At 52.9% G+C, this 24195-nt stretch overlaps 1 protein-coding gene across 1 annotated transcript; it reads left to right on the forward strand.

Annotated features, from left to right (window-relative positions):
- The first annotated feature begins 11359 nt into the window (after window positions 1–11359).
- GLUL (glutamate-ammonia ligase) lies at window positions 11360–20010 on the forward strand. The gene is made up of 7 exons (XM_075936796.1): window positions 11360–11473; window positions 13121–13311; window positions 14617–14778; window positions 16051–16197; window positions 16490–16617; window positions 16811–17010; window positions 18412–20010. Exons 1-7 carry the CDS (start codon window positions 11370–11372, stop codon window positions 18728–18730), a joined length of 1251 nt encoding a protein of 416 aa, XP_075792911.1. The 5' UTR covers window positions 11360–11369; the 3' UTR covers window positions 18731–20010.
- The last annotated feature ends 4185 nt before the right edge of the window (window positions 20011–24195 follow it).

Raw genomic sequence — 24195 nt, forward strand, 5'->3', positions numbered from 1 at the left:
ACTGCAGGCAGTAGATGATAGGCAGTGGCTGCAGAACTTTCAGATGTGCAAAGGCACAGTCTTGGATCCGGGCTCTGAGCTCCCCCACCCCTCCAGTGTGGGGACACCCAGAGGAGCGCTGCACTGACACAGGCAAAGCGAGTGCCAATGGCACAGCAGAAACCTGCAGTACCGGTCAGTGGGAGCTGGAGAATCTGCTGCAGGAGCTATCACCGTGCAGGTGGGCAAAGCCACTCTAATGGGCTCTCGCAACACAGGCCTGTGGCTCTCGGCACTATGCCGGACACGGGATGGCTCAGTTGCATTGGGATTCTCAAACTGCGGCAGTAGGTAGCAGGCATGTGCATGGGTGGCATGAACCCCCACTTGAGGGAGGCTAGCCTGCGGGCCCTGCCCCTTCTGCCTGAGGCCCCCCCCCTCCTGATGTTCCACTCCCCATAACTGGAGGAGCCCTGGCTTGCCCACCCTAGCCACCCAAATACCGCCCCCCCAAGCAGCAGGCCAGCTCAAGCCACACTGGGTCACGCCAACTGCCCTCCCAAATCGCACCTCCTCCCCCAGAGCACCCAGCCAGCCCCAGCGTGGGACAGAGCCCCTGGCTCCCTGCCTTTTATATCCACCCTGAGCTGAGCTGCCGACTCCACTGCTCAGCTGAGCCACCTCTCTCACTGAGGAGGAGCAACGTGGTGAGCTGCGGGTACCTGGGGCAGAGGAAGGGGGAATGCAGGCAGGTGGTTCAGGGAGGGTGGGGCCACCATGGCCCAGGTGTCCAGCGGCAGGTCAATGCGCCAGGCAAGAATTAGCCTTCCCTGGCCAATTATACCTGCCGCCCGTAGCCTTATTTTAGCCCCAGACAACCTTGCCAGAAAGGGCTATTTTCCTGTGGTTATGCAAGCATTGGTGAATGCTGGTCAGGGAAGGTTCATGACGTGAGCATCTTTCAGAACACAGGACTGCTCAGAAAGCCACAAGCTAGGGTGTTCTTTCCTGACTGGCGGATTACCCTTCGCCCTGTTGAAATGGCAGCAGTGATCCTGGGTGACTTAGCCAGTCCCTGGCTCCTTGGTGGAGGGTGGCCACTGTACGGCTGCATGAAAGACTAAACTATTGGCACAGCAGGTGTAGAATGGCAGCTGAAGGTGCTTCTTGATAGACTGGAGGGACATTGGTGGTGTTACTCACAAGACTGGAGCTCAGTAAAAAAAACCAACATCCCGGTGCTTATAGCTGCCGGCTGTGCCCTACATATCATCTATAAGGCAAAGTGGGGAAGTCGCTGCTGGGAGGGAGGTGAAAGAGCTACCTGCTGAGTTTGACCAGCCTGACCTCAGAGCTATTAGAAGAGCTCAGGGTGGAGCTACCCAGCTCCGAGAGGTGTGGAAAGAGCCCGTTAATGCTGAGCCCCGATAATGCATTGTGCTCCCTGCCTCGCCCTGCTGTTCTAGGGCCCAGCAGCAGTCTTGCGGTGCTCGACGTTCATCTGTGACTGCAGCGTGGCCAATACACTCATTCATTTTGTGGTGCGCGCTGTCCTTTTATCACGATTCCATTGTGTTTTTGATTGATCCTATGCTGTGTCGTATTGTACAGTGATGAGTGGGTGCTTTCAGAACTGCCAGGCAAACTGCAGCATATGCTGGGAACAAATTGAGATGACTTGTTTTCCAAACGCAAATTGTATTAAGTAAGAAAACCCTGCAAAGAGAAATCTGTGCAGTTAAAAACCAACTCCATTAGTGGAACAGAGCTCAACTGGCAAGAAATTTCATGTATATTTCCCCTGTATAGCCAGCAGCCCTAGCTTGCACAGGTCAATGTATGTGAGCCTGTGGTTGTCCTTAATGTCCCAGGGATGGAGTTGTAGGGATAGGGATGTGGCGGCTGATGCCACGTGGAATTTGGGGGGATGGGATGTAAAGAGGTGTCTTATGGAATTCTCTTTGCACTACAAGGGGAGGGAAGCCTGGGACTTTGAGCTTATGGCTCCACAAAAGTCTGCAGCATCCGTGTTTGCTGCCAGAGAAGTCCCACTACGCCCAGGTGCCCTCTCCTTTTCCTGCTGGGAAGCCTGGGCCTTTCTCCCGTCAGCTCCTTCCTTCTCCAGGCTGTCTTCAGCGTGCCCCCTTCAGGCCCTTTGCTCGAGGTCTGACGCAGAGCTGGCTTGCAGGACCTCATTGAACATGGCATCTGAGTCATCTTCTTTCTCCTCTTTCCCTGGCTCAGGCATTCCACTGGGGTGGAAAGGGAAACCCCTCAAGGTCACAGTGGCAGCTGCCACTAAAACACCCAGAGGTACCGTTGTCACAACAGTCATGCCGGAGAGGGAACGTTAAGATTAGGAACTCCCTTCTCTTGCTCCCTAAGGTTTTCAACAAGGTGTGTGCCTGGACATTTCTGCATCGGGGGGCTTGTGTACGCAGCACCTGCCGGGGTGAGTGTGGCCCACGGGGGAAGGGAAATGAAGAGGGAATGGCTCGGTTGCCTGAAATTCTGAGCGTGAGGCGTCGGCACGGAATACTGGCACCATTTTCCACAGGAAGCGGTAATTTAGCTGCCAGCTCAGCGAAAGACAGTGAGCACAGCTGCTACCTGCGTCCTGAAGCCTCCCAGGCCAATATACGGCTAATATGCACAGCACTGGTGCCTGCTGAAGTTACTGCTGGCTGGGTCCCATTAAGCTTGGGGGCCACCAGTACATCGCTGGAATGGGAAATACAATTGCACACTTACCATCCGTCCATCGGGCTCATCTGTGGCCAATGACAGCTGCACCCTGAAACCCCTCTTGTGTCCCAACCCCCTGACCCAGGTTAGAACCCCTCCCACATCCTAATTCCCTCACAGAGCCTGCACCTCAACCCCTACCCCAGCCCTCTCCTGTGGCCTGCACCCTCATCCATTGTCCTCATCTCTCCTGTGCCCCAGCCCAGTGTAAGTGTGTGTGAGGTGGGGGGGCAGGGAGTGAGCGATGAAGGGAGAGGGGATTGAGTGAGCAAGAACAAGGCCTTAGAGAAGGGAAGGGGCAGGATACGAGGCCTGAGTGTTTGGTTTTGTGCATCTAGAAAGCTGTCAACCCTGGCCCAGTGTGGCCAAGTTAGTGCTGCAAGACAAACCTTTAACACCAGCATTTACAAACTGTTGTCCGTTCAACTTCTCAGCCTTTCTGCTACACTCACATTTGTTTTGCACTGGCAAACACACCCTCAAGCTCTTTATCTCCCTACCAGTCCTCATCCCCCAGCTTCCCAAGAAGCCATGTGCTCCCTGTTGTTAGTGACTAGCCCACTGCTGAATAGTGATAGAAATGTAGCCGTGTTAGTCTGGTCTTGCTGAAACAAAAGACAGGACTATGCAGCACTTTAAAGACTAACAAGATGGTTTATTAGGTGATAAGCTATTGTGGGCCAGACCCACTTCCTCAGATCAAATAGTGGAAGAAAATTGGCATGATCATATATACCAAAGGGATACAATAAAAAAAAGTGAACACACATAAAATAGACAAATCAGATTTTAGAACAGAGTAGGGTTGGGGGGGGGGGGGGGGGAGGCTGCTGGCATTCTGCCTCTTTAAAAGGCCTGCAGGCAGGCCCGCATGAGCCTTAAAACCTGGCTCTCCCAGGAGCAGGAGTGCCACAGGGGTAAGGAAAGTTTCTTATAATTTTCTTTCTTACGCAGGGGGGAGTTTCAAACTCTGAAGCCTGGGATGAGGTGCCAACTGGGAAGACTTTGTGCTTAGGGTTGGTTGGCCAACTGAACAGGGGGAGGTAGGATAGCTGGGATTGCCACCCGTTGGAAGCTGAGGCATTCAGAGAGAGAGGATGTGCAGAAAAGGACGTTGTTCTTGGCCCATCTGCCCCCCCCCAGGGTTGCCAGATGTCTGAAACAAAAATACCAAACACCCCGCCCCCCCACCCCACCCCCCAAAAAAAACACCAGGAAAAAATTTTGTTAAAGGGGAAAAAGGGGGGGGGGGAGGGAACCAAACTTGTTGATAAAAAAAAAAAACTGACACGCTTTATGGGGGGCGGGGAGGACTGGCCAGGAAGGGAGCAGTGCTGTGGCCGGGGGAGCCTGGAAACAGCTAACGGAGGGAGGGGGCAACAGGACTGGCCGGGGGAGAGGGGGGAGGGCCAATGGGAATCAGGGCTGGTCATGGGGAGGGAGGGTCGGGCGGAACGGGGCTGGCTGTGGGATATCGGGGGAGGGGGAGACCAGCCAGGAGGGGGCGGGGCTGGCCAGGAGTAAAGGGGTTTCGGGAAGCACAGCTGGGGGGCCGCGAGGGTGGCCGGGAGGAAGGGTGGGCGGGAAGCAGAGCTGGCGTGGGCGGGGAGAGGTGTAGTGGCGCTGACCGGGGGAGATCAGGAAGAGGAACGGGCTGGCGGGAAGCAGAGCTGGAGGGGGGCAGTGCAGGGGGCTGGCCGGGGAAGTGAGGGAGAACCGGCTGGCCGGGAAGGGGAGGGTGAGCTCATTGGCCGACGGGGAGTGGGACAGACCTGGCCACTTGCTGCCCGCAGTCTCCCCACAACGCACGAGTGAGGAGGAGGCTTCCCCTCCTCTTCACACTCAACCAACAGAGGGCTACCAGCGGCAATTGTGGCCCCGCCTCCCAGCTGGGACTCCCAGCCACTCCCTCCACCCCCGCCAAGCTTCCATCCGGTGCGAAGCCGGAAATTCAGAAAATACCGGACACTGCACATGTCCGGTATTTTCTGATTTTTTTACCGGACAGAGCATGCAAATACCAGACTGTCCGGTACAATACCGGACACCTGGCAACCCTACCCCACCCCCTCTTTGCTTTCAGAGATCACCAGTTCCCCATTATCCTAAATGCACCATTGACATTCAGAGCAGCTAAGCTAGTGGTTCTCAAACTATCACAACCCCATTGGGTTGCTGGGGGCCACAGCCAAAACCTGAGGGCCCCTAGCTCTGACCCCTGCCCCACCCCAGAGTCAGAAGGGGCGAGGGGTAAGGTTGCCAGATGGTTTCTACAAAAAACTGGACACTCTTGACATTACATCACAATCTACATTATATCTTATTTAGAAAATACCAGACATTTATATTTTCCCAATTTGTGTCCCAAACAGAAAGCTCAAATACTGGACTGTCTGGTTCAAAACCGGACACCTGGCAACCCTAGCGGGGGACGGGGGAGAGCAGTGAAACTTGAAAAACGGCTGATTAAGCCTTTTGGTGTCAGATTTAAAAAAACAAAACAAAACAAGTGCCCCAGACCTGCCTCGTGGGGCAGTCAAGAGATAATTGCTGACCTTTGCTGCTTTGGAAAACCACTTCAAAACCAGCGATCGCCTGTCCTTGACCTGGCAGCTTTTTCAAAGCAAGGCCGGCACCTCTGTCAATATTTATTCACTATAAAGTAAATTGGGTGCATCGGAATCAAAAACCAGCTTCGGGGAATGTCATCAGCCTGATACGGAAATCAAAGGGATAAAAATCTGCTGCGAGATCTGCAAGGTCAGTGCCTGCTGCACCTGTTTAAGTCACCGAGAGCAACGAGTGACCTTCCACCTTTCTGGGTGAGGTAATCAAATGCATCAGGCAGCTCCCCCGCAGCTGCAGCATCCCGGCGGGCAGGGAATCTCTGTCTTACCTAGCTGAACAGTCTAAAGGCTAATTAGTTTAATTTTCCAAAGTCCACTTGCTACCATTATATTAGGCTTGATTTTCAGGTTCCCTGTTCCTGCCCCCTAAGCTGTGCCCATCTAGGGATGCCCACCTTCCATCGCCCCCTTGAAAAGCTCTCCTCTGTCACAACACTGCACTAAACGACCCTCTTCTCATTCCAGACGGCACAATGGTGGTGGGATAACATGGCAAAAGGGGTGTATGGAGCAGCGTGAAAGGGGGCAGAGATTAGGGTGCAATTGGAGTATAGTCTCAGATGCATGGCAGCTGTGGAACTGGGGAGGGGTGTGTGCCGGTAGGTAGAGGGTATGCTACGTTATGTGGCTGCACTCTTCATTTTCTGGTGTTTGTGGGCTTGTGTGTTATCTATAGCAGCCCTCGACGCTTCCTGGCTAAGAGTTTTGTGTGGTAAGAATTGCCTCTGCAGTTACATTGAGGACGGCATTAAGAGTGTGGCCTGCCTTCTTCTGAAGCATCTGGGATTGGTCCCTGACTTGAAACATGATACTGAGCTAGGTGGACTATTCCCCCTTCCTCCCCGCAGTGCAGCATCTGCAGTTAGTGCTTGTGAAAGATACCAGAGGTGGTCCTTATTGCTTTGTATTGTATTAATGCCTAGAGGCTCCAGCCAGGATTGGGTCTGCGTGGTGCTAGGTGCTGTACAAAATGGATAAGCCCACCCCAGCCATGCAGAGTTTATAGTCTAGATAGAGTTTGGGGGCGGAGGCGGGGGAGGTGAAGTTCTCTGTTTTGCCAGTGAATAGTTACAGCATGGGCAGCAGCAGTGTAAGCTGCCCTCTCTATGAGCCTTAATTTACCACTAGTGAAGAGGTCCTAGATACGGCCATTTGTGTGTTGAAAAAGCCCCCATTTCATAGGGAAACAAACCAGCCTGAGATGGTAACAAAAGCCCCCATCCTACTTGCAGACGCTTAATCCTGCCTAGGTCCTGCTACAGGCACAGATGGAACCGGCGTTAGGATCAAGGCCTAGCTTTGTACTCTCCTACTCAGGGCTGGATTTGAATAAAGCCCCCAACTTCCAGAGTCATGTTATTGCCAACAAAACTCCGGTTTCATTGAAAAAATGTGTACGTTTCTAGCTTTCAGGGCTGCAAAGATGAGCCTGGAAACGGGAATGCTGAAGTCGCCAACTCCTGAAGACACACACAAACAAGCTGTCACTTGTTATTTTCAAACTCTCATGGTTTTTTTTGTTTTTTTTTGCCAATCTCATGTTGCTTTGGGGCCTGACTTGCAATTTTTGGAACATGTGGGATCGGCAGTACTGGAACTTCTGTCCTGGAAATTAAAGGCTCCAGCTTTTGCCAGCCCTTTCAGCTATCCAATAGGGATGCAAGAGTTTAACCGGTTAGTCAATAAGTGGATGCTCATTTGGTTACTGTTAATGGTTCAACTCTGCCTGGATGGGGAGCCAGGAGCTGGCAGCTGGGTGGCTAACCATGTAACCAATAGAATTTTCATCAGTTAGATGGTTAATATTTATATACCTTTTTTACATTCCTACTATCCGATCTCATCTCTGCCATGGCTGTGCCTCTGTTCCTAAAATGCTTTTCAAATGCTCAAAGTAACACCTGGGGGAAAGGCGAGGGGTTAAAGGCAGGAGACAGACAAACGTTCCCTCCAAAGATTATAAATGGGTAGGAAGACAGAATAAATATTTGCCAGTTATCCACCACCTAAGTGCTATATTATCTTTCGCAAGCTTTACCTAAACATAGCGTGGGTAGCTATGACGACATATATCCCGGCAAAGTGGGACATGCTGGTTGTCCTTGTCTTCTGTCAGTTCTTGGACCGGCTTTCTCTCTAAAATTAAACGCTGGCAAGAATGAGGGTCAGTGAGGCACGCAAGGGGGAATGAGGAATGACTGATTTGCACACCCACTGAAATAAACTGTAACAGGAGGAGAAGGCAAGCAGGTAAACAGGCGAAATGGAGCTGGCGAAGGAAATGTAATTCCCTCTGAGGTCTCACTAGAGGGCACTGTCCTTACGCTGGCCAGGCTGGGACTTTCTCTCCAGTCTTTGTAAACAACTCCTGAATAAAGAGGGGCTGGGAGGTGGAATGAATACTGAACAGGGTGCGCAATACAGCACAGCACAAGGCTAGTCTCACTGAAAATGTCTCTGTTCCAACACGAAACAGGCATTGAAGAACAGTGAGAGTCTTAGAAGAAGGGGTGAGGGAGAATCTCTTCTGGAATTTTCCCCTCATCCGGGGGAGGCGGGGAAATCAACTACAAACACCAGGTGATGCGTGAAGCGATTTTTAACCCTGGAATCTTCTGATCATTCTAATCAAACACTAGGACAGGGCTGGGGAACCTTTTTGGGGTGGGGGCCACTGACCCACAGAAAAATCAGTCAGGGGCTGCAGGGAAGTGGTGGTGGAGGGGAGCTGGAGTGCCAGCACGGACTCCCCAATGCTGGGGGAGGCCCTAAGCCTCAGAGGCCAGATCCAGGCCACCCAGGGGCCACATCCGGCCCCCAGGCCTTAGGCTCCGCACCTCTGCACTAGCACTTTGGAACTGAAATCTAGAAAACAATGAGATTTAAAATAGACTGAAGTGTGCGGGTGGGGTTATTGGCATCAATAAACCGAGCTCATTCGTAACTTACTACTTGGTCTATTTCAGACACACTTTAGCCATCCAAGCTAGCATTTTCCTGATGCGCTGCCACTGCAGCCCTCAAAAAACAGACTTGACTATAACCCTGGCCCAATGCACCTTAAATTACAAACACCTCCCCCCCCATCCCAATTTCCTGGGTTGATCTTTCTGGTGCAGTCTCCTGAGTCCAGTTGTGCAACAGGAATGCTGGCTTGGGCGTGAACTGACCTGATCTCTTCCCAACAACAGATACTGAGTCTATTTTTTTCAGATGACCGAATCTGAAGCTGGCCTCTGTTCCAGTATAACGTGCCAGTTTATCCAAGCCTGGTTTGGGGCTGGAGTAAAACAGGCCACTCGGCATCAATGTCTGAAAAGTGGCTGTGAAGGGCAAAAGTGCATGTGCAGGCTGAGAAGCGACATGGAGTTGTTAGAAAGGAGGAGCAAACAAGCATCAAGGGGGAATTAGGCAATGTAGTTATAGCCAGGCTATCCCTCCCCGCCACCATGTCTGGTAGCAAGTATTTGTACCAGTTTAACCCATAACAGAAGGGTGGGGATCTTCTCTCCTGACTGCACTGCAGGAGAGCTTTGATTGGCAGCAGGGTTTTTTTTATGGCAGCTGGATTTTTTTTTGATGGCAGCTGGCTATTGTGGTGCTCCAGCTTATGTGGCACAGGCTTGTGCTGTTGGTGGTGAAATCGTTAGGGTCAAATCCTTTCATCAAGCCGATCGGTTACAAGTATGCTGGATTTAATGCATCCCTCTTTGGCATCCACATTTACACCTGGGCTTTCTAGGCTGCAGGAAATTGTATCTTGGTGAACAGGAGGGGAGGTCAGGTTTGCTGGTAGGGTCGGTGTGAGGCATGTGCAATGGGTTCCCATGCTTTATTATTGGTCCTGTTCCAGGTTTGAGGAGCCTGGCTCTAGTGACCCCCGCCCTCCCGGCCGACATGCCCACGAGGCTGTCCCCCCACCTGTGCTCCACGGAGCCCCCTCTATGAATCCAGCCCATGCCAAGCTAAGCCCATCAGGACCAGTGGAATAGGCAGGGCATGGTGAGCTTCCCAATCTGTGGGGCTCCCTGTCCCCTAACGCACAGCACCCGGCATCCTGAGCGGGTTTTCAAGGGGGAGCAGGCCCAGATCGCCCGGCCATCACACACTGGAAATGAGCTGGGGTGCCCAAGTAGCCCCAGGGAAGGCCAAGCCCTGGCCACTTTTGGGCTACAGCTGGACTGAACTGCACTCCCACCTGCCGGGGCACTGGGTGGTGCCCCTGCTGAGGCTTGGACCACCCAGCCCCACCTAGGCCCTGCAAATAATCGTTATGGCCCTGACAACGAGCATGTTCCTTGACTCTTGCCGGGGTTTGGAATCCTAAAACACATGCTGGATCTATTGCTCGCACAGCTGATGTGGAGGGTATGTAGACGCCAGCCCTAGGACTCCCGCTGGGGAAGTAATATCTCCTTATTGCCCTCGGTATGAGCTGATGGGCAAACCAATTGGCTCCTCGTGTAAATTCCTTTTCCCAGAAGGAATCAGGCTGTGAAAGGACACACGCTACCCATGAATAGACAGCTCCAGCGGCTGTGGTGACACTGCCCCACTTTATACCCACGGAGGATCTGCTCCCCTCGGACTGGGGCCAGCACTAGGGATGTGCAGTGCTACCCTGCCTGCCCCCCGTGCTGACGGTGCCCCCTGGATGCCCAGAGAGGTGGGAGCAGCAGCAACCCCATTTCCTCTTTTTGACAGAGGTAGAAGTTGAAAGAAGTGAGAGAGTATTTGCTCATTTTTTGGGGGCCGGGGGGAATCGTGGCAAAGTTCAGGGCTCAGCCTTTCTACTTTGCAGGGTTTGGATTTCTAAGGGGCGAAGACATTCCCGCCCCCCCACCCTTAAGGCAACTCAGGGAGCAGCCCCAGTGCCTCTTGTGATGGGGGAGGGTAGGCAAATCGATTGCAAGTGGTGCCTCGGTGTGATAGTTGCTGTGGCCTCTGAATCCCGATTCTTATGCATCTGCTGGAAAGTGAGGAGGCCAGAGCAGAGCTGAGGGACCAGACCGGTCGCAGGATGGAAAAATACTGGCCATCCCCTGGATGTCAGCCTCCCTGAATTCCTGGTCACTGCTGCCTCCCTTCCCATGGTGCCAGATTATGAAATTGAATTGAATGTGCTCAAATCTCAGCTGTTTTCGTAGACACACAGGGGGAAAGCTGGGCACTCTGCTGGCACCCCTCACCCCAACCAGCCTGGCCCCCGGAGGGTGGCCTAGTTAGGCAGCAGTCCCCCTCTGGCCTGCTCAGGAGGGTGGCTTGTTTTCGTGCCTGCATGGAGTTATATAAAGAAAAGGCAGCTGTTAAAGCAAACACTTTGGAAAGCAGGGAGAGTTGATCCTGTCCCCACTTTCCAAGAACCTTTGGGCTGGGCGGGACGGGGGGGGAGGAGGGAAATAACCCCCTCTGCTTTCTAAACCCAGCTTGCTCTGCTGGGCCTGTTCCTCTCCAGCGCCACCCCCCTCCTCCAGTGATGGGGGAGAGGGTGTGCCTGTCAGCGCAGAGTGGCAAGGGTGCGAGGGGGGAAAGTCCGTGCATGCCGGGGCAGGGTGGCAAGGGTGTGATGGGAGAAAGTCCGTGCATGCCAGCGCAGGGTGGGGGGACGCGGACAAGCGGAGGTTTGCAACGCTGGGAATCCATTTCACCCTGCACCCTTGCAGTGTAACGACATTGCAAAGCCAAGCCAGAGCCGCCGGTGCCGCTCTGCCTGGGCGCGCACCCTTTGTCCGGGGACCGGCCCACGCAGCCCGAGCGGGACCCGCTCCCGGGGCTGAACGCAGGGCTCGGCCCCGGAGCTCGCTGCGCGGCTGCAGCAGCCTCCGCCTCCGCCGCCTGCCGCTCCGAGCTTGTTTGCGCCTCGCGGCCGGGCCCGGCGGGCGCTCGCGCTTGTTTTGCTCTTCCCCGCGCCCCGCGCTGCCTGTCTCGCCGGCGGACCAATGGCGAAGCTCCGCGGGGCGCTCGCGGCTCCGGGCAGCCAATGGGGCGAGCCGGGGGCCGGCCGCGCGCAGCCTATAAATGGGCGGGCGGCGCGAGCCGGCTCGCAGAGCCCAGCATGGTCGCGCCGCGGCCCCACTGAACACGCCTTCGCCTGCCCCTGCCGCTCCCTGCTCGACCGCCAGGTGAGCGCTCGGGGCCCGCTGCCCGGGGGGGGGGCGCTGGCTGCACGGGTGCAGAGCGGGGGGGCTTTCCCTGGGCTGGCTGCACCGGCCCCTCCCGCCCGGCTCGGGGCCGCCCCGCGAACCGGCGACTCTGCGGCTCGTTCTCTGCAAATGGCTCGCGGGGCGTCCAGCCCCTCTCCCCTTCCTCGGCGGGGGGGCCCGGCTTTGCCCCCCAAGGGCGGGGGACCTTTCCCGGGGGAGCCTGGGCACAGCCTCCAGCTGGGGCTGGCTGCTCCGCCCGGGCGCGCTCGCTCCTGGGGCGCTTCGCCTCCCCTCGCTGGGGAGCGGCTGGGGACGCCGGCGAGCCTGGGTCTCCTCGGGGGCACGTGGCCTCGCACCAGGCTCGCTAGCAATTGCCTTGGGAGTCCGGGCGTGCAGGCCCCGGGCAGGAGGGGACCGCGGTCGGCCGCCCAAGGGAAGCCGTGTGGGGCATCAGAGGGGCCGGCACGCAGCCCAGTGGGCATCGGCTGCAGTGCCAGCGGGGGGCTTGGGCAGGCCAGGGGTAGGAGAGAGGCAGGCTGGGGGGATCCTGGCTCGGAAGCCTTAGCCGTGGCCAGGCTGGATTCCCAGCAGCGCCGCTTTCACTGCCAAGCAGAACATCAAGGCAGGCGAGAAGCTGAACGAAATCTTGTCTGTGCCTGTGGGCAGGAGGCTGCTCTGCGCCAGAGGGGGCTCAGCTCGGCCTGCTGTCATGGCTGGGCCGGGGTTAGCAGGGCTCCATGAGCCCTGGCACAGCTGCATTCCTCACATGGGGGACAAGGGAGCATGGGGTCTGCAGCCAAACTAGCAACTCAACAGAGGTGGGGCCCTGGCCCAAGTATGCAGAGCCAGGGGGTCCTCCACTTTCATCCTCTGAATCTGCTACAGCGTGGCCTGTACCTGGGCAGACTCCCCTGTCTGGTGTAAAGAGACTTGAGTCCCATCTCTTCCTCCTTAGGTTGCTCCCTGGCTGAGGAGCTATGGCAAAATCTCAGCTGTTCAAATGTTACTGACTCTGCTTGGGCTGTAGCTAGGGGCCCCTCATCTTCCTTAGATGACAGGATTGTGTATCTTCAGATCACATGGTCTGGAGATGGCGCTGCCTCTGGCAAGTGGTCCTTTCTGGGGTGGGAAGGACCGTAGAAAGCCCTGCCTCAGCCAAATAGGGTGAAGATACTGGGATGGGAAATGCTCTACTGTATGTTGTGAAATGAGCTCAGAGAGGAGGTGCTGCTCTTTGGCTGGTTGATGGTCTTCTCCCTCTCCAAGCAATTCCAACCAAGTCCATCAGCTGCCAGGGCAGGACCCAACTACTCAGATGAGATCTCGTATAACCTGAGAGCACCGTCAATCTTTGAAGCAAGTGATTGTTGTAGCTGGTCACAAGCCATGCCATTGCACTACTGTGACAGACACCGTTTCCTATAGTATAACTATATGTAGCTAGAAGACCAGATTCTCTCTGTCTGGGATTTTCCAGCATAACTGTGTAGGGGACACTTAATGCACACGTTTTTCTCCTGTTGCTGATCTGTGAAGATCTTGCGTGTGGCCGTTCTCTTGCACTGGGGCGGGAGCCTGTTCAGAGTACAGGTGTATTCACCATTGGCTTTTTCCTCCTCCTGGCAGGACCCGTGTCTCACATCCTGCAGCCATGGCCACCTCGGCGAGTTCCCATCTGAGCAAAGCTATAAAGCAGATGTACATGAAGCTGCCTCAGGGTGAGAAGGTGCAAGCCATGTACATCTGGATCGACGGGACTGGGGAGCAGCTGCGTTGTAAGACCCGCACGCTGGACCAGGAGCCCAAAAGCATCGAAGGTAAGAGTCAGACTTCATCCCAGCACGTGCAGGGTGAATACTGGCACTAAAAGCAGAATGGCTCGTTGCAGGGCTTGGGTTGAGCTGTAGCAGGTTGCTGCGCTGTTGAGGGCGGAGTGGTGGTGACTTTCCTACACTGGGAAGTCTAGACCAGAGACAGTTGGTGTGCTCTGTCTTTCAAGTTCTTTGTCTTGAGAACATGATGCGGGATAGCTCCTGCCTCGCTTCCAGGTGCATTTGTGTGCTTGAAAGGGGACAGGCTGGGCCAGAGGCAATTCATAGTCTCCGAATGCTGAAAGATCAGGAGACCCCCACCTCTGTGGGAGGAAGAGGCGCAAAAAGAGCTGGGAGTGGGTGATTGTGTTCCCAGCCTGCTGGCTCTTTACCTGCTGGCTCTTCTGGCCTTGGGGAGATGGCAGGAAGAAAGTGATGGGGGAAATGAGACCTAGCCAGTGTAATTAAGAGCTTGCATGTCTCTGAACACACGACCCTGACTGACAACAACAGCATTTGGATTTCTTCACTGGTTGCCATGGCACTGTCTAGAGACTGCTATAAAACAGTTCTCATTGCTCATGCACAGTATTTCTCTTCTCTCCTGCCCCCCTCCCCCTTTCACTGAGGAAGAGGCTGGCCCAGCTTGTTTGGGACGCATAGCGCTTGGAAGGGAATAACAATGGAGACAGAATTAATTCCTTCAAGTGGCTTCAAATATGCTCACACCAGGGAAAAGTGAGCCAGGCTGAGCTGCAGGGGCACAGGCAGGGTGAAGGGGATGTTCTCTTCCTCCACAAACACTGGACTGGCCATTGGCTGTTCCCTGAGCCTTGTGCATGCTCCCAAGGTTCCCTTGACCAGCTCTGGGCAGCTGCATCAAAATGGAGGTGCCTGTGTCAGGGCCATCTGCCCCTCAGGAGATAGCTTAGGACACCAGAGTCCCTTTCTCTTATTCTTTTTGACTTACAGCATCTCCCTGGTTCCCTTTGTTTTGGCTAGGGAAACCCCTCTGGGTCTTCATCTTACCATGGCGTGTTGGCTGCAAGATAGGAAGTGTTCATCAAGGACGTCTGCAGGGCAGTTAGCTGAATTGGACTCTGCAGATGTCCCAGCTTTTTGTGTTTACTACAGGGGAGCTCCAGGAGCAAAGAGCAACTCCCTCACCTTGTCTTCCACTCCAAGGCAAATCAGCTGAAAGTACAGCACATGCCGGTGTCCTTTAACGTGCAGTCTCTTTAGCCCCGCTGCTGAATTCCTCTCTGCGGCTAAGCTGCTAACCTAAGGGGGTGAATTTCTCTCCTGCTCCAGATCTACCCGAGTGGAACTTCGATGGCTCTAGCACCTTCCAGTCGGAGGGGTCAAACAGTGACATGTACCTTCTCCCTGCGGCCATGTTCCGGGACCCTTTCCGGAAGGACCCCAACAAGCTGGTTCTGTGTGAGGTCTTCAAATACAACCGCAAGTCGGCAGGTAGGGTGCAGTTCCTGCCCCCAAGGCTGGATGCCCTAGTTCTAGGAGGGGAGACAGAAGGCTGGCTCAGTCTTGAAGTAGAGGAGGGTTAGGGACGTTAAAGTTCAATTAACTGGCTAATTGACTAATCAATATAATTTGCATTGACCATTCGATTAGTTGATAAGGGTGCCTCTGCCTTTGAAGTGTAGCAACAGCCCCAGGGGTGTTGTTACACTTCAAAGGTGAAAGCACTGTGGGGAGCATGGAGCCAGCGGGGGACTCAAGCAGTCCCCTGCTGGTCCCATGCTCCCCGTGGCTGTTCAAAGCGGCAGCACCACAGGAAGCCTGGGGTCAGCAGGGGGACTCCCTGCTGGCTGTGTGCTGCATGCAGCATTTCAGAGCAGCAGTGCCATGTGGAGCCCAGCACCCCCTCATCTCCCCTCCCCCTGTCTTTCTGATAGTGGCAGCAAGGGCAGGGAAGCAACTAGTCTTAGTCAATAAGCATTTGCTTATGGGGTAGTCCACTGGTTGGTGCCATCCCTGAGGAGAGCACTTCAGAGAAGCAGTTAATGGAAGATTTAACATTCGCATGCCACGAAGAGCTTAGCGAGAGAAAATGAGATGCAGTAGGCAACAGCTAGGGAGAAAGTAGCTTTGAGGTTTATTTTGGTCTAGCCTCTCTTCACTGGCAATGCTGAGATGGAGAAATGTGATGTGGGCCAGTGGTTGGGCGTATTGCAAGTAGGGATGTGGGGACTGAATTCCACAGCGCAGCACGGTGAGGAGTGGGAGAAGTGAATTGGAGGGTATTGCTGATGGAGGGGGTAATGTGAACCTGAGAGAACAAGAAACCTGGGAGATGCAGGCCTGGCCATGGACCAGGCGTATCTGTGCACTTGGTAGTTTCCTGAACCAAATGCTAGCAAAGAACGTGATTGAACAGTACAAGGGCATCCATTGATGGCCCCAGCAACCGATAAGAGCACCAGATATTTAAGGCTAGCGCCCTCCCTACGGCTTAAATCTTACGCTGGCTGATGATGGTGGGGACAAAGCTGTGTCTGAATTTCCAGGCTGCCACACAGGCCTGCACTGGGGAAAGAGTCCACTGGAAAGCCACTGCCATGCCAGCTTTGTGCACAACATAACGACTAGTTCAAGCTTCCAGGGTGGGCTAAGGCCCTGAGATGTTCTGCAGGAGCAGCTCGCTGGACTTTTTTAAACCAGTGGAACACCCAGTGGCTGGGACGTGGGTGAGCTAATATGCTTTGTGCTTTTCTTCCGTTCCAGAGACGAACCTAAGGCACACCTGTAAACGCATTATGGATATGGTGTCCAACCAGAGCCCCTGGTTTGGGATGGAGCAGGAATACACACTACTTGGGACCGATGGACATCCCTTTGGCTGGCCTTCCAATGGCTTTCCTGGGCCCCAGGGTAAGGTTCTGGGAGTTGATGTGTGAATTAGGAATGTGAGGTCTCATGAATATTTAACCCCAAATCTCACTATCAATCCCTAATGCGTGGGATTAAAGTGGAGATGATTGCGGGCATGGCTGAAACAGGATCTCCAAAAGTTACACTGCCGATGATACCACTGAACAACAAAAGTCCTCTTTTTAGTGACTGCGCGGTAATCTGATACACAGACCAGAGTCTTCTCTGGTGTTCTCAGCCATAAGCTCCCTGAGGGCTACCTTCACCTTTCTCGTGCTCTGTGTCACCGCAGGTCCATATTACTGCGGCGTGGGAGCAGACAAAGCCTATGGCAGGGACGTTGTGGAAGCTCATTATCGTGCATGCCTCTATGCTGGCGTTAAAATCGGAGGAACAAATGCAGAAGTGATGCCCGCCCAGGTAACTACTCTGGTTTCACCTGCCACTGCTGTCAGCTGCCAGTGATGCATTGCAGAAGCTGATGCTGCTAGAACCTTGCTCCTGCAGTCAGTCTGTTCCCTGGGGCTTTGCAAATGTTGAGAGCGTAGGTGGGCAAACAGCCTCGTGCAGCAAACTGATTTTTGCCAACAGTTTTTTCCTCTCTTCTCTGTAGTGGGAGTTCCAGGTGGGCCCCTGCGAAGGGATTGAGATGGGAGATCATCTCTGGATCGCACGCTTCATCCTGCATCGGGTGTGTGAAGACTTTGGGGTAATTGTGTCCTTCGATCCCAAACCCATTTCTGGGAACTGGAATGGAGCTGGATGCCACACCAACTTCAGCACCAAGGCCATGAGGGAGGAAGGAGGCCTCAAGTAAGTTTCTCTGCAGTTGGGCTGGCTGCATCAGTCCAGCCAACTTGGCTCAGGAAAGGGGACTTCGCCAGCAGCAGCAATACTCCAACAGAGGTGCTAGTTGGCTTGCTGGGGGAAATGGCGACATGTCTTGCTGCATACAAGAGATTTTGGGCTCAGATTATAGTTCTTACCAGTACTGATCTCTCTTCCCATGGGAGCTGTGGCTCCCCAAAGTTGTCCGCCAGGAAGACTGAGGCAAAATTCCTCCAGTATTAATTTGGGCATTTCTCTCTGCACTCATCTTCTCTTCCCCCTGCCCCCCCCCCCCCCCCCGTTATTTCCATTGGTGCATGCAGATTATCCCCACACTTGCAGAGGCTGCTTCATGGCACTCTCAGCTTCTTCTCTTCTCCTGCCCCCCCTGCTGCTCCCAGGTGTGGGGGAAGGAGTGGGGGGGTGAGCAAGTGGTACCATCTCCATGGTGCCTGGGAGAACTGGCTTTTAAGCCAGCCCCTCACAGCACCAGCTCCTGTTTCTCTCCCCCACCTCAAGGTGAGGGAAGCGAGTAGTCGACTACTTGGTTACATCTCTAGGAGGCCTTGGGGCTGGAGTAGACTGGGGGGGGGGGTATGCACCAACCTAGTCAGCCCCTCTCACCTGCTTGTCTACCTGCTGCTCAGCAAGGCAGCCTACAGGAGAGACCCCGAAGCCCAGCCTGGCTGGGAGCAGCTGCAGCGGTGCACCCCAGCCAGCTGGCTTTTTGCCAGGGCACTGTAGCTCACCAGCTTACTTTGACCTCTGGTCTCAAGAAAAATGGAGGCCATAAAGGCATCCTGTTTTGTATCCATAGAGGACAGAGTAGCAAAAAAACCCCAAACCAATGGACAACTGGCCATCCTACTCAAAGCACTACTGGTGCCTTCCCACACATAAAGGAAAGCTGTTCCAGGCCTATTGAGTGGCTATGCGACTCTGCCTAATTATTGGTTCTAACTGGCACCCGTATAAGCTGTAATTTTCTTCACTTCCAGTCAGTGAGTCTTACTGCCTCTTCTCCCTCCCCCTCCCAAAAAAAAACCCACCCAAACAATTCTGCAAGAGCCTCACTAGTCAGAATAGGCAGGGAGGGGAACATGCCCAGTCCCATCTGCAGGGGAATTGGGTGTAGGTAACTGAACCAGGTAAGGAAGGGTGCCTAAGGATACTGACTCTACTGTAGCAATAAGAGGAAGGGCCCTGTGGCTGGTATTAGCTGGAATGGCAATGCTTGAAGATAAGGGACTGAAACGAGGGATTTTGTGTCGAAGTGGGAGAAGGTCGGAACTCCTGCACTTGGCTAAGGTCTTCCATGGCCAAGTGACCAGCAGCACAGCAGGTGTTTTTGCCAGCCACTCACAAGGTCCTGCCTTCTGTCTCCAGGCATATAGAAGAGGCCATTGAGAAGCTCGGCAAGCGGCACCAGTACCACATCCGTGCTTACGACCCGAAAGGGGGGCTAGACAACGCCAGGCGCCTGACCGGCTTCCATGAGACCTCCAGCATCCATGAGTTCTCTGCTGGCGTGGCCAACCGTGGTGCCAGTATCCGTATCCCCAGGAACGTGGGCCAGGAAAAGAAGGGCTACTTCGAGGACCGCCGGCCCTCTGCCAACTGCGACCCTTATGCTGTGACGGAGGCACTAGTCCGTACGTGTCTTCTCAGTGAAACTGGGGATGAGCCCTTTGACTACAAGAACTAAGTGGACTGCCGCGACAGATACCGTCTACCCCCCAAAACATCCCTTCTAGATGTAATTCTGAGGGCACATGTCACCACATTGTCTGTCAGTGCCCCAGTAACTCCTGTTGTGTTCGGGGAGGGGGGGAGCCTTTAGTTCTTGTCTACTTTTTTCTCTTTGTTCGTGCTTGAGAGGAAGAGCAGGCGTTAGAATTTTAACCACTGTTTTGTCTAATGCATCTGTATGTCTGACAGGACCTAGTGGCTTCCATGGGCAGACAATGTGATAGGCGGAAAGAAGGCTGACGGACAAAACGCTGTAGTGGGTGGCCCAAGAGTCCGACTCACATGAGTAACACAACAAGCTCTCCCTAGACCATTGTCCAATAATTATGGCTGGGGGCAGGGGAGGAGTAAAGCTGACCGATTCCCAGCCCTTTGCACGCACACATGTGGTGAGGAAACTTTTTCCCTTCTGTCAGACTTCTGGGCATCTTCTTGCATTCTGTTGTCCCAGCTGAATGTGGGAGCTAGTAGCAAAATTCCTCCTTTCTCAGTCACTGGAAGCCACTCGATCTCCTGTGTGTAACACAGAGTGAAGTAGGGTTTTTTTATATTTAAAGGTAAAAACAAAAAACTTAAAGAAAGACGTTCCAATAACTCAGCCAGCTTAGAGCAGGCCGGGTTCCTGAAGGTACTATTGGAGGTAGAACTCCAGTGTGGGCTAGAACAGAAGGTAGCAATGAGCCCAAGAGGGGAGGTGTAGGTTTTTTCCCCTCCACTATGAAGTGTGGCTTTGCCATGCCTGGTAGGATGTTGGTTCAGCACTTGGAAGCTAGCAGTAACGATCCTAACTTAAACTTGAGCCAGTGCAAGCCATGGGCACATGGCATGGCTAAAACACAAGGAGGATGTTCTAAACTATGAGTTGGCTGGTCAACTTAATGTGTTGCTATTGGGGTTGTGGGGGAGGGGGTCTTAATCTCCAGTGGGATTAGCATGTCACTAAAGCAGGGCTTTTGATAAAAGAAACCAGTTTAGATTTTAATGTTTTTAGGGTTTCTAAAGTTGTACAGTTTTACAGAGACCACTAGTGTTACTGTTGGTAATCCCTGGCACACAAACTGCCTGCCACCTAGCCAGGACTAGTGAGGGGCTTTGTGCTCTGCCAGGCTGCCCCTAAGTTCTCCTTGGGGGCAAATGTAGGTTCAAATGTTCCAGGTTTTTGGGTGGTTCTGATGTCGGCTGTTGCATTTGGACTTATGAATAGGTTTTTTAATAACAAAAACCTCTTAATTCTAACTTCCTCTCTGTGGTTTTATTCCTCTGAAGTGTCCTCCTGTGAGCTCTTAACTATCTGGAGTGATTTCAGCCCAAAGATCCTCTCATCTCTCCTGGAATGATATGGGGACTCTTAGATGCATGTTAATTTTCTGGTCAAAACTCTCCAGAATTTGGGGCTGTCAGTTTTGGTCAGATGTCATGTGATGAAATGGGCACCTTTAATTCCTCAAGGCTCCAGGATAAGACAGTTGAGTTGGTATCCTTATGATGAGCTGGGGAATTTGGACATGGGACCTTCATTTTAAAAGCCCCCAAATTTGAAGCCATGTAGTTGTGTATAAATACTTTGTGGAGGGGGGGAAAAAAGTTGTTTGGCTGAATTCAGCTCCGTCTGCCAGCATCCATGTACCTGAAATGGGGTAGTGACCTACTATTGCTTACATTTGTTTTCCTTTAGTTTTCCCCTGGACAGATCCCAGTAAATCAAACCCACTTCAGAAGAGATTAATGCAGGAGCTGGGTGCCAGTAGCAACAGCTGCCTTCATCAGATTTGCCAAGCAGAAGGCCTCAGTGGGGCTCTGTGCCTGCACATCCTGCCTGTTTCACTTGGGATGGGGCGGGGGGGCACGGTGCTTAATTCTTTATCACACATTTTCTGTTCTGACAGCCTAACTCCTAGGGTGGCGTTTCCAAAAATGCTATGGGTTGGCCACCGTCTGCTCCTGCCTTGAGCATCCCAATGTTGACTTCAGTGGAAGTGAGTAAGGCCAGTGGGAAGCACTAAAGTGCATCCCTGGCCTGATCTTTCCAGGTCAACATTCCTTAATTTCCCAGGCTACTTGAGACAGGCCTGGCCTTGCTAAAACCATAGAGTCCATGGGTTTGAAAGTGACCTCTGCCTCCCCCTGCTGGCAAGATTCAGGGCAGCATCCCCTTCCCTTGATGTGCCAGGTAGCCTCCAGCAGGAGATGCCCTCACAGTTCATATAATGTTACTGCAGAAACCTCCGGGTACGGGGCACGTCTGCTTTGGGGGGGAGCCAAGATACCAGTGAGTGCCCAAGAGTAAAGACTGGTAATGCAAGAGCAGGCTATCCCTGTCTGACGATGAAGACCCCTCCGTAGAGGAGGGGGGAAAGGAGCAAGTACTTTTGTAACCCCAACTATAAAAAAAACAAAACCCTTTTTCTAGAAACTGATTCAGTCAGGCTAATTAAGGCCCCCACCCTGCCTCACAAGCCCTAACCCCATTGGCTGTGGAGGGAAGCTTAGTCAGTACAGGCATACGGTTTGCCTGAGCGAGGAGGAAATGGGGATGAATACAGCTCAGGCAGGCTTCTCTTTGGGCAAGTTTTGTGAGGCCCTTTGCAAGGCCAGGCTTCACCCAGGTGAAGAGAAGTTACATAGCCAAAGGCAAATGGCTCTTATTGGAAATTATCCTTGTATCTTGCTCCCATGAGAATCCCAGTCTAAATGCCTCCAGCTAGGTGAAACACAGTTGAGCTCTGAGCATTTCACTGGGTGGAGAGGATTTCTGCTTAAACACTAGCTCACCTGTTTTCCTAAAACAGCAGGGCTGCTTCCCACCAACAAAGCCACCATTCATAGCTAAGGGCAGTGGCCTGGCTGTGGGTGGGTGCACCACTCACAGATTAAAGCTTAAGAGGGACTCTGGAGGGGAAGTGTGGGCTGGTGGCTAGGTTAAGGGCAGTGGGAGCCAGAAATGCCAGTTCTAGTCCCAGCTGTGCCCTACTCTTGGTGCATGACCTTGGTCAAGGTAGTTTAACATTGCTCCCTCTTCTGTGCTGGTAACACGGCCAGGCTGTGTACTTGAGTGGATTGTGGTTTAAATCACAAACTGGGTCTGGCCTGGGTTAGCATAGGCTGTGGCAGTATGTGTTGTTAAAGGCCTGAATCCTCCCCTGTCTATGATGGTCTGCCTACCCGTTGATCATGGTGCTCTGGGATAGTTTTGGGCTGATGTGGTATGTTGCCTGTGGATTGCTCCCCTGTTTCGAACATGCAGCTACTTCTGGGGTGGAACATGTCAGCAATGCATGTGAAAAGTAAATTCTGCCACGCCAATGCTCCTGTGCACAAAGTGATCAACTCTCTTAACCATATTCAAATGTGGGGTCCTGGGGCCAGCTGAGTGGCTAGGATCTCAGTCTTACTCTTGTGACGGGGAGCATGAGCACTGTTGTTTATGGGTTTCCTGCCAACATGCTCAGTGTCGGCTCAGTACTGCCAAGAATTCTCTCCCCAGCACCAGCCTGCAGAGCCTGAGGTTTCCCTGGATGGCTCCCATGCAGCCCCAAGCAGGCCTCTGCCTAGAAAGCTTGAGATCTGACAAGCTCACTGCCTGTTGTGGCACAGCTGCAGGGTGCCATGAGCTGTTGCTTCCTCTTCTCCATCTTGACACCCGACTTTGGTTTCCCCTCAGATGTTATCTTTAGATCCCCCATGGCTGCATGCTCTCCTCAGCTCTTCCATGAGGGGGTCTCGGGTCCTGTCCCCATGTAAAGCTCAATAGCAACCTTCCCCGAGGACACGCTCCCAGAGCACCCTGAACTTTGTTGCAGACAAAAAGCTACCCCAGGGCTGCTGTGTGTGCTGTTACTTTTCATGATTGCCCATTTGAGACTCAGCAAGGCCAAAGATCTGCTTGAGTCTCTCTCTAGGTTCTTCTTGTTCTTGTGGCAAGTGGGAGCCACATGCTCACCTTTGTTACTTGTGGGCTGTGGGGCTGACAACCACCATGGGCCTCTGGGCAAGGAGGGTGTAGGCCTGGCTCCATGATCCTGGAGAGGGTGGGGGGGGGGGGCCTTGTGCGGAGAGGCCAGAGGCAGCTAGCCCTCAGCACCACCTGGACTGTTGTGTGCTTTGGTGGCTATCCTGGGGCTTTGGCTGCCCTTGAATCACCAGGCCCCTGGCACCAGCCATGCTTGTGGGGTGAACAAAAGAGGAGAAAAAGCCTCCAATTATGTGGCTGCAGAGAGCAGAACTACCCTCCACTGGATGGTCCCAAATATGGCTGAGAGCTGAGTGAAGATCCCCTACTTGGGCTAGTAGTAAACCTGTCTATCTGCCTGCATGGGAAGAAGATGCCAGCCTGAAGAGGTTTGCCTGTGTGTTTTGGATAACCAGAAGACTGGGTGCTACAGCAGAGTATTATGCCTTTCATTGTTATACACTTTGGGGTTTTGCAGGCTGCACTCGCCCCCAGGTCCAACTTGCAGGGGCAGAGAATGTCAGATATTTGTAGTGGAGTTTTTACTCTCCTGCACAAATTCTGCAGGCACAAAAGAGGGCATGTGGGCCCAGGCCAGCCCACGGGGTGTGCCGAGTGCCAGAGTTTAAAAGAGAGGGACAATTTATGCTAGGGGTAAATGCAACCTGTTTCCTGACCCAAATGGCAACGGAGGACAGGGAGCCTTCGTAATGTATACAAATGAGGAGGTGCTTGCAATTGATGTGAGTGATCAAATGCCTTTGAGTGATAGGCACTGATAGAACAGTGGCACTGTCTCCCTAATGATGTCTCTAGTTGTCTAATGATGTTCTAATTAAAACCTGGTACTTGTAATTTATAACACCACTGCATTGTTCTCTGCCGATTTAAAAAAAAAAAAAATTAAACTGACTCCTGTTTATGATGTCAAGAAAAAGGGGAGCTGTAAGTTGACAATTATTGGTGTTAAACTATAAAAGAGGTCTCCATATTTGAATATGTGATTTGCCTACTTTTTAAATTAACCCCAGCCTAAGTTAACAGACTTCTTCACTGATTGAGAGGGGGAAAAAAAATCCTTTCTTTTCAGAAAACATCTTCAGTAACTTAGCTACATCTTTACTTTTGAGTTTCTTATTACCTAAGTATACATTTTAGAGTGCAAAGACTCCTTTTTTTTAAAAAAAAAAAAGGATTGGAATGGTTAAAAAGTAAAGATTCTTCACCTGAAATCTTCAGAAGATGAACTTATGTTTTGACTCCTGCTCCAAACAAGTCACCCAATATGAAATGAACTTGTTTCACATCATTGTTAATTAACATTGCCATAAAATGTGAATGTAAAAGTACATTCTTCATACTAATAGAAACACGACAGGCAGACAATTCAAACCCTGTTCCATAAGGATAGTAAAATACTAAAAGGTCTGTCAGAATGAGATTACCATCTTTCATTTGCATCCTTTCTTGTG

Source organism: Pelodiscus sinensis, chromosome 9, assembly GCF_049634645.1.
Source record: "Pelodiscus sinensis isolate JC-2024 chromosome 9, ASM4963464v1, whole genome shotgun sequence".
Lineage (NCBI taxonomy): Eukaryota > Metazoa > Chordata > Testudines > Trionychidae > Pelodiscus > Pelodiscus sinensis.

What these genes read in the sequence shown, in the direction of transcription:
- GLUL (XM_075936796.1), top strand. Translation starts at nt 11,370, where the DNA reads ATGGGCGGGCGGCGCGAGCCGGCTCGCAGAGCCCAGCATGGTCGCGCC. An exon ending in TGGCTTTCCTGGGCCCCAGG is followed by an intron (nt 16,198 to 16,489) that starts GTAAGGTTCTGG and finishes GTGTCACCGCAG; the next exon opens with GTCCATATTACTGCGGCGTG. An exon ending in CAGAAGTGATGCCCGCCCAG is followed by an intron (nt 16,618 to 16,810) that starts GTAACTACTCTG and finishes TCTTCTCTGTAG; the next exon opens with TGGGAGTTCCAGGTGGGCCC.